The sequence below is a fragment of the Zerene cesonia genome, chromosome 5, assembly GCF_012273895.1.
Source record: "Zerene cesonia ecotype Mississippi chromosome 5, Zerene_cesonia_1.1, whole genome shotgun sequence".
Lineage (NCBI taxonomy): Eukaryota > Metazoa > Arthropoda > Insecta > Lepidoptera > Pieridae > Zerene > Zerene cesonia.
The window spans coordinates 7,571,459-7,582,095 of record NC_052106.1 but is presented as its reverse complement, the minus strand read 5'-3'; the positions used below and the strand labels follow the sequence as shown (position 1 = coordinate 7,582,095).

General features: G+C 33.6%; 2 protein-coding genes across 2 annotated transcripts in view; both read right to left on the bottom strand.

The window, feature by feature from the left end:
- Positions 1–1,870: 1,870 nt before the first annotated feature.
- LOC119840219 lies at positions 1,871–3,861 on the bottom strand. Its single transcript, XM_038366731.1, has 3 exons — positions 3,829–3,861; positions 3,118–3,299; positions 1,871–2,367 (listed from the first exon to the last, which is right to left on the bottom strand). Exons 1-3 carry the CDS (start codon positions 3,859–3,861, stop codon positions 1,890–1,892), a joined length of 693 nt encoding a protein of 230 aa, XP_038222659.1. The 3' UTR covers positions 1,871–1,889.
- A 1,182-nt stretch (positions 3,862–5,043) lies between these two features.
- LOC119840057 overlaps positions 5,044–10,637 on the bottom strand; it is a 7,656-nt gene continuing 2,062 nt past the window's right edge. The window contains exons 2-5 of the mRNA XM_038366554.1: positions 9,753–9,931; positions 8,926–9,410; positions 5,437–5,564; positions 5,044–5,181 (exon numbers count right to left, since the gene is read on the bottom strand). Of these exons, the coding sequence (XP_038222482.1) occupies positions 5,143–5,181; positions 5,437–5,564; positions 8,926–9,410; positions 9,753–9,931 (831 nt within the window). The 3' untranslated portion in view covers positions 5,044–5,142. The remainder of the gene's footprint in view (positions 5,182–5,436; positions 5,565–8,925; positions 9,411–9,752; positions 9,932–10,637) is intronic.

Sequence of the window (10,637 nt, the reverse complement as noted above, 5' to 3'; positions counted from 1 at the left end):
TATAATCCGTGCTAAAAATTGTGGCGATATAAAAAAATCACTGCTTGAAACTGTATGGAATATAATTATGGTACCCCTTGGGAAAGATAGATTTGCTGTATATACTGTGATCACAGAGTTTAGTATCAAGGCAAATAAAAATATTAATTGAAGACCCGAGAATTTGTATTTTGATAAACCTTCAGTTTATATATACGGTATATTTTTCATAATATCTGATTGCGGATGCAACAATTCTCTAGAAAATAAAGTCTAGAAAGTTCCAACCTTTATTGCTCTCAAGATAAACCTGTGTTTATGATCATTTAAGCGCTGGCTGTGTTCATTGTTATTGCTTATTGATTTTTAAAAATCCTATCACGCTTAGAAAAAAATTGTATTGTATTTACGGAATGTTTCAATTGTAGTAATATTTGATATACAAAGATTCAAATCTTTGTTTTTTAACGTTCATTTGTGAAATGAATCATGGTTTAAAACTTTGAAACGCACTGTCAGCTAGTACTGGATTAGTCCAAGTTAAAAAAAAAATCGTTAATCGGTTGTCCAGTTGTGACGTGATAGACGTACAGGTAAACATTTTCGCATTTATAATATTAAAATATGATTCGAAATAAGGCAATACTATTTTCTTCATCAGACAATGAGAAGCAACCGTTAAGGTAAAACTTTAAAATGGTTGTGTCTTCAGATATTAATGGCTATAAATTCTATACGAGGCTATCAATATATTTGTGAAGGTAGCCTTGTCGTTTATAAGCGATATCGACCAGGCAACCTTTGGGCAGGAAAAAATTAGAGAGTAAGGTATATAGCTGCAAAAATTACTATAATATAAACGGGTAACAAATTGTAAATTATTGATTAGTGTGAAAATTGCACAAAATAAATATCACTTTTTAATATTAAAAAAGGAATTTCAAAATTTATTCTAAGAGTATAAGTGTTATCAAATGTGTCTTTAAATCTCAAATATGTATAAAAGTAATTGTATTTATCACGAACGTAGAAACTTACTGTTACGTCATACTAATAAACATTCGATCGTAATACATTCGTCCCTTTCGCTCTCACGCTATTTCACGTAAGAGAAAATGAGACAAAATATAATGTGGGAACATTAAAGAATGACATACTATTTTATCCTGTTGTCTCTCAAATGTGATACGTGAGTGAGGGAGACAAAGCGTGTTTATTAGTATGGGCTTTAAATGCAATGTTGCACTATTGTTTATTTATAAGGAGACTCAACAATCTTGATGAGTTATCACTGCTTAAACATTGTAGATAGAGAGAACTGTTTGTAAATAAAGGGAAATAAATAAACAGCTATTGAAAGAAATGTGTTTTATTTTATAGTTGTGATAACATATCGGAAATGAACAAAGCATAGTTCGGATACTGAGATGTTTTGTAAATAATGCGTCGTAATATAAAGAATTAGTTTGGGGAAATTTATATAAATAGGTATTACCATCCACTTTTATTATTAACTAGCGGTGCGCCACGTCTTCACCCGGTTCTTCCTTTCCATAAGAACCTTCCTTTCCATAAGAACCTTCCTTGGCGTTAAAGAAAAACTTGCCGAATTAGTCAAGCCGTTCTCGAGTTTAGCGTAGGAACGCATTTGGTGATTCATTTTAATTATTATGGATATTAAGTTTATAAATAGGGAAAAATAAATAAGCCAATATATAGAAAAATAACGTTTATTTACACAGATAATAACAAAACACCGCCGTGTTACAATGTAAAATAAAGTGAACATTAAATAAGTGATAAACATTAATTAAAAACAGACATTCAGTCAAACAAAATATATAAATAGATAACATTAACAGGCAGTGTTCAATTCAAGTCATAATACTGAGCATTGTATTTTCGAGTGTTTAAGATATTTCTACGGGCATGCTGTCTACTTCAATTATTCCAGGTTCAATAGTTATGTCCGAACAGGCTAGGAAGTTTTCTTGGTCTCCACAGCCCAAGCCGCTTGTACCATTTCCACAGTTACCCCAATTGTTTCCAGCTACGTACCTCCACTGTAGAATGCAATGTTCGCAAGACAGGCCAATTGGTAAGCGGTATCTAACGGTAAAAGTACCGACGCCCGGGGGGTAATAGTTCTTGCCACCACTTTCCATCTCTAGGGGGTATTTGTCGAAGCATGCCTGGTCTAGTTCGTTAGTTGGATCGGGGCAGATCTTGAATTCCCAGTGGCCTTTGTGGTATGCGGTTATTTCGACTGAGGTTTCGATGATTTGTCCCGAGAGATATTTGGCTACAATAGCGCCATGGCCGTATACCCCGCCGAGCTCGTGGGGACGTGGTGGCGCCAGGCTGAAGTCGTCGCCGCACACTCCACAGCTTAAATATTATATTGAATGATTATTTTTTTTCTTTTATTGGGCAAATAACGTGTGACTTTTTATATCGAGTAACTAAGTGAAAATTTATAAATTTTATTCACTTTAAATGCGTAATCCTCAGTTTTGATCAATTTTTATTTTATTTTCTTTACCAAACGATAACATTTGCAAAGCTTTTCGCATTCTAACGCGTTATGGCATGTTACGATGACGTCCTATTACGATCTACATTGTACAACATGTTTTACTTCTACTCCATAACCATACACCATTCATCACTCACTGTACGAAACAGGTAGCATGCTACTATTTCACGCCGTTGTCTTGCGGGGTGTAGTAGGTACTTCCCCGGTGCTGCTTCAATTCGTGCCGAATCATGCTCATCTCCCAAATAAAAACACACATCATATCATACTGCAGAAGAGTCAACATACTACTATAAATAAAATTACAGTTCTGACGGGCGGTTAGACCTTCTTGATATGTTCTATTTAACTCATCCGTCTGTGAAAATTACAAATAATGTTATTTTTTATGTCATAGTCTGCATTGGAGCTAGTGGGTCGCCTGATGGTAAGCGCTACCCATGAACATTTGGAGAGGCGTAAGGTCGATAGCAGAACTAACGCCTCAACTAATGGATTGCCGATTTCAAATGTACACGTTAAAAATTGTAAAACAAGCACATTATATCACTGGATTACAACAAAATTATATCAGCAAGTCGTAAAATCGAGCCTGAACTTACTTTCCCTTATTTTCTCCATAGTGTTTGCTAAATCCCCCACAGTTAAGGCCATTATCATCATAGTTAGCTCGTGAGCTGTACCCGACTCGCCACATGGTAGCCCTGCCCGGGGGCTCCCACACTCGCCCATGACTTAACACTGACACCACAAGGGAAGTCAAAGTGAGAGTCTGCAACAGCATCTATATATAAATAAGAGATTGTAAACTTTTGTTTTGTTAGACAAATTTAATATTGATGTTATGTTAGCTAACAAAAGAAAGAAAATTACAAAAAGAGTATTGGAACGAGGCTTTTTAATGCGATTTCAATTATGTACAGGATATTTTGGTGTTAAACATTTAACACAAAAGTATTACAGTTATAGAGCATAAGTTTTTGAATTGAGATTTTAAATTAAATTACAAAGGCGAAGTGAGAATTTTAATTATATGATTTTCAAATACACAAATTGAGTCTTACCGTTCGCGTTATATTGACAAACCCTTTCTTCTGCAAATTCGAATCCTTGTACACTTGCGATTACTGGCGAAAATATATTCTATTCCATTCTATTTATATGAGAGGATTAGGAGTTATCGATTAAAAGATAAAACAATTCAATCGAAATCCGATAAAGGAGCATAAAACTTATTTTATGTGGCCGCTTTGTGTTTTCCTTTTTATTTTCGCATTGTTTTAAAAATTAGTAATATACACCACATGACTGACGTCTCGTCGATACAGGCTTTCTTTGTCGGTCATCGTTTTACGGTTTGCAGTTCAATTATGTGAGAAGAATGTTTAATATCACATTTAATTACTCAGATAGACTTATTGTGTTACTTCCAATATACAATCTGTGCTGTATTTTTTGTTTAAACGCGTATCATAGAATACTTTCATCTGCAATTTCGAAAATCAGTTCACCGTTGGATATAATACGTCATGTCTGTGCTATAGGCATATATATGATATATATGCCTACTTAATTACTCTGTTAGATTTAGTATCCCACTAACAAATTTAAATTTGAAAAAAAAATGGAGGAATGAATCAGAGAAGTACAATAATAATAAGTACGCGTATTTATTTCCTACGAACTTTACGGTTAAATTTGATACCTTTAACTTTAACCATGCCAAATTCTACCAAAATCGGTTTAGCGGTTTAGCAGTGAAAGCGTAACAGACGGACAAAATTCAAGTAACGTAACGTAAGTACCTAATTGGTTGGATAATATTATCAACTAGTCACTGTTGTCAGGTTATTCTGTGTAACTGCAGAGCAAACATGTCAACTCTCTTCTATCGTGGTTACATTTACACTATACGCCATTATATATGACCCATTTCCTTTTCCTCACCCGTCCCAGTCCATTCCTTCATTCCAGTCGTTAATAATTCCTTTTCCTTTACCCCTTAAAAGCGAGAGGCAGTACCTCTGCGAATGATCATGGGCGGTGGTGATCGCTTACCAACAGGCGAACCACAAGCTCTGTTGCCCGCTGTGACATAAAAATTATACGCGAATAGCAAGGAATACCGAACACGCTCATGTAAATGATATGTCCTAGAATCAAAAGTACGACGACATCTGTCAACCGACACTTGGCCTGCGTGATTGATTATGGCTTGAAACCTCAGAAGCCCCGACCTGAAGAGGGCTGATGATGATGACGATATACATACAGTGCACTCGCTATTACCTTGAAATTCGCCTATTTCCGTTTCGTTAGACGACACAAACTTATAAACTAACTTAAGAAACAAATATTTAAAGAACAATTAAATCGTGTGCCTCCCAATATCATTTTAAATACAAAGGGATGGGTAAGACGGGAATTAATTTAAAGGAAGTGATAAGGACCCATTGAAAAGCGTATGTTGAATTACTATTTATTCTTAATTACACTTATAGTTAAATAATTAAATTATAACAGTAATGGTTATTAAATATTAAAATTATTCATTTTCCATTTGGTATGAGTATTCTTTATTGATAGTTCGTGGGACATAACATCGTAAATTCGCGTGGTTCAACTTTTTATAACCAGTGCGATAGCCAGGCATCGTTTCTTTTGGCCTGAAAATAAAACCGGGACTAGTATTACATATAGTATTACATAAATATTGTAAAGCTCATATCAAACTCCAATTTTGTTAATCGATAAATGCGTGGGCTGACGTGATTCTTTTTGTGTTTGGTAGAAAATTGTTGTCATTTGGCCCCATTTTAGAATCACGAGTGTTACCTTCTTCCTACGGACTTTGTCACCCTTTTTTTTAGGAAAAATATTGATTTGTGTATCTAGAAAAAAAGATAAGTTCATTAGATTACCTTTTTTCTTTTCTTTGATTTACTCTTCGATCTTGGCTTTCGGTGGTTTTTCTTCCTGAATGGATGTTTTCGTTTAGGTTTAGTGATGTAAGGCGCCACATTTGATTTTTGCAACAGCTTGTACAATCCTGTTGAATAAGTTCATATTTTTAAATGATCTAGAATTTTTGCTTGTCTGTCTGTCTGATATATAATCATACATAAAACGAATAAATAATACATACAACAGTTATGCTATAGGCAAATAAAATTAGGTACTTTTATTACAATGCTTTTGCTGTCCGTCTACCGATCATCAGGTTTCTATTTATTCGAACTATACCGAATATCTAAGTATTTTTTATACTTTCCCGAATTAATATAGGCCGCTTGGGGCTGGGGCAGCCACGATCCCTCGCAAGTTTCGGGTTTGGTTTTAAATCATTGCAAATTGGTTCTTTATATCTAAAAAGTTTGAAAGAGAGATTTGCGTTCCATAACCGGTTTGGTTTTTTACTTGCTTAAATTTTTATATGTACCTGTATCATAAGTCCATATATAATAATACATCTGCAGTAATATCACAGATAACATAATACTGTACTAGTAATGTTAACAATAAAATACACTGCCAAAAACAAACTACCTATTACTTACTTAGTGGTCATTGGAATGTACGAACTACAACATTGTCCTCTACAACCCATGAGGGGAAAATTTGAGGTATTTAAAAGTAAGGGTGAAACGAAGAAATTAATAATCGTAGATACAAGTCCAACAGGAAGTAATGCAAGATTAGAAAGTAGTATCCATAACACAATAAAATATATTACTCCACTTTTTGTAAGTCATGATAAATAAATTTTATACCTACAGTGCAATGCGATAAAATAACCATATGGTAAATTAGGTAGAAATCGGAATAGCTACGAGGTTTTGGAAGTACGAATAATGTAAAGATTCTTAGAAAAATTAAATCGTAAATGTTTATAAAATAGCTTTCATAGAATCACGAATATCAACATATAAATATTTACATTATCTGAATCAAATAATTATTTTATTGTGCCATTTTTCCACACCATTTTGGTGGCCGCAATAATATCAATTCTGTACGAAAATGAATATGATTTGTTAAAAATATCACAAAAGGGTAAAGTCATGTAAAGTTACGCTTCTCTCTCGTGACGAGGCTAATACATTACTTATTTTCTTTAAGCTATCGGTCATCATTTTCCACTAGCCGCTAGGTTAAGTTCACTAGCGTGTTATCTAAATTATATCATGCCATAAAGATAGACACAATAAAAATTATAAGTGTCATTTTTATCGCTAGGTTCAGTGAATGGTGGGATTTTATTGTTTGAATTGCGCATTGAAGGATTAAGGAAATAGAGATTTGGCAAATTAATACGCCTTAACAATAGCAAATAACTATTCTTGGTTTCTTCCACCATCAAGTTTGAATATGATTCGATGGAAAAAGCACCTTTCTTTAACCAGATTTTGATTTATGTAAAGACATGTAGACTTGTTTAGCACAAATTACTTGGAAGCGATATGTCTACACTCACGATATTTGTCATTATAGTTTACTAGATATAACCCGCGGAGTCACACGCGCGGTATCCGAGTAAAAAGTAGTCTATGTGCTAATCCAGACTAATCCAGTGAAAGAGTAACTAATCCGTTCATACTTACAAACTTTCGCGTCCATAATATTACATAGTAGGATATTAATTTCATTCTCAACATTTCACAACAACAGCGTATCTTAAATGATTTGGGAGCGTAACAATAGCAAATATACATAAAATTTAAATAACCAATCGCACTTGAATCATAAGTGAGTAAGTCATTTCTTTGTACTCTTACGAATTCATTTCATAACTTTGTATCTCTCATGTTTATGATAGAAGTGTGTGTATAATTTATGTACCTATATTTAATATATAAGAAACAGCCAGCATCCCTTCACAAATTTCCTTAATACTTTTAATAGTAATATTGCTATTCGGGTTGAAAGCACAATCAGGATGTAGGTTATAGGTTAGTTTTGTTCAAATCATTACTGAGTTGTAAATGTTATATTAAATAATGTCTGTTTCAATAGTATATTATACATACAAATATAGGTATTGATCTATTACGTGAATAAAATATGTGAATTGATAATCAGCGTTGCAAAGATTTTCTATCTTGATGATGCGATCAGGAAATTGTGTCATAGAGATATAAATTGTAATTTCGTTTCTAGAATTGCAGTCTTATCTTTTGTACATTACTCTTATTTCTAGCTACTAACACTTGACAATATTACACAAGTGGTTGTTAGTTAATTTTAGTTCTAAGCAATACGTGTATGTGATTTGCAATTCTAGATACAATTCAAAAATTTTGAATTAATATAGGATTAAATAAATAATGTATATTGTGTATATGCCGAATTTTAATATCGGATTTAAAATTTTTGTAAAGTTGAATACGAAATATAATAATTTGTTTATAAAATAATCTGTCCTCCCCCGCTAAGTGTTAATTTACTATCTGTAAACTCTAATACTGATGTTATAAATAAAAAAAAACAATCTGTTTTAAAAGGTTAAGGCTCTGTGGATTATGATTATTGTTATCTACATCTAATCTTGAAAGCAGTAAAATATATCCTGTAATCAAAGACTGAATTGCTAAAATAAATAATGTTTAATTAAACTCGATAATGTTCCAAACATAAAAGATACCCGCCATGACTAGAGATAGTATGGGTTATATGTGCTACAGATAAGGTTATATGCAACTTTCACAAGACTTAACGTGAAATAAATGAGATTTTAATAAATACGATTAATATATTCTTATAAGCTTCTATTACTCGTGACATAATAAAGTTATCCTCCACTTTTCGAAGTCGGCTAGGAATAAAAATCTAAAAGAAAAATTTGTGACAGATGCAGGAAATATATTCAAAAATATAATCTCGATCTGTTATGAGTGATTATTTTAGGGCGAATTGAATGAATATACACAAATAAATTGTATTTGTGCGGGCTACCATGTGGTAGCCCACATCACAATATTATCAACAATACGGCTGATCATGGTAGTATGAATGATAATTTCCTATCAGTCAAATTAATTCGAGCCTTGTCTTATGCAAAGAGCATTTCAATTTAAATTAATATCCTCACCACCTTCGTCTGTTATTTGTAACTTAATTAAGTACCATCATATTAAAATGTAATTTGCATAAAACAATAAAGCTGGTGAAATTATGGCCGCCTCACCGTAACTAATCTTCACTTGTCAATTTACAATTGTTGCATAAGATGACTAAACAAATGTTAATTAAGAACACTTTCAACTAGTATTAACACTGCGAAAAATCTCCAGAAATAAGAACTTTCTCGTATCTCCCTACTAAATTATTTAAAACACGTTTCTAATGAAAGTTGCAAACCAAATACACCGGCCATGCTGATTAGTCGTGTTAGAATTACTTGTGATTCTCACCTGCGAACGCTAGCTCCATGGGCTTCGACTCCACGTCAGTATGCTTTACTGGTGTAATGGATACATCAGAGCAAGCCCCGAAGGTTTCCTGATCGCCACACCCCAAGCCCTGTGTTCCGTTTTTGCAAAATCCCCAATTATTGCCGGCTACATATCTCCATTGCATGATGCAATGCTTGCAAGACAATCCTTTGGGGAGGCGATATTTAAGAGTAAATTTCCCGCCTTTTGGTGGGAAGTACAGCTCGCCTCCGTCTTCTAATTCCAGGGGATATTGATCGAAACATTTCTGGTAAGCCTCTTTTTCAGGCTGTGGACATATTTTGAAGTACCAATATCCTTTGTGGTAGGCTGTGATTTCTACAGTTACTTCTATAATCTGTCCAGATTCGTAGGTATCTACGATTGTGCCTCGACCGTATTCTCCGCCGAGTTCATGAGGTCTTGGCCTTGCTAGGTTGTAGGCGTCTCCACAAATGCCGCATCTGAAGAAGTAAGGGGTAAGTATGGGGCATAACCCCACTTAAAAAAAGGCATATTGATGTAACTTATCTAATATAGTACTATTGCAATTAAGAATCTACATTATGTGTATGAAATAATCGCATAGCTTAAGTAGGTACACTCTCGGTTATGACTTAAAAAATCGGTAATTTAGTTTTACTACTACTAACTATAATCAGATGACAGATATGATTGGGCGGCAAACCGTCGTCAAAAACATTCCCATAATCATATTCAAAATATGTGTTTAGTAGACATTTGTATCGCTTCCTCATTATATAACATTACTGTCAATATATTTATAGAATTCGAAAATGTCTTACTTTCCCTTATTAGTGCCGTATTGTCGATAGAAGCCGCCACAGTTAAGTCCGTCATCGTCATAATTATGGCGGCTGTTGAAGCCCATTCTCCACATGGAAGCCCGGCCAGCTGGCTGCAGGACCCTGCCGTGACCGGAGACGGAGATTGCAAGGGCAGCATATAAGATGAACTGCCACATCTAAACGTGTATATACACTTATTACTGTTGGTTGAAGTTTATTCGATTATCTGCTAACTACACACAAATTTGTTTATAAATCTAGTACTATTTATAATTAAAAATATCTGAATAAATGATATAATAATACTTTTAAATAATTATTATGTTAATTATTATGTTTAATTATTATGCATACGCGTAGATCTAACACACCAATAACAAATTGAAAAATCTTTTAACTTATTGGTTTCATTCAGTAATCCTTTTTAATTTGGATATTAATATTTATACCCTTTTTTGTAAGATACAGTTTTTGCATTACATATACCAACCACGAAGTTAAAACCTGTAGTTAAATTCTTCGAACGAATATTGATCAATATCTATTGTCTTGTAAAAGTTGATCTCAATAGTTATACCTCTATAGGTATGACTTGATATCTTCAAGTTATCCATCGGTATCTGGCATACTAATAAACACAAATCGTGCATTACTATCAAAAAGTTTTCGTTAAGTGTTTAATTTGCGAGATAAAGATGAAAGAACATTTTGCCGCGTTTATCTGTTGTTATAGAGTCTATAATTATCCTGTTATTGGTACTACCCGACGCCTGTGGCTTTGTCTACGTTATCAATATAATAACTTACTATTATTACAATAGTATAAAGTTGTAGCGTTCGTTTCTTTGTTTGTTTGTACGCGATAATCTCTGAAAGTAGCTA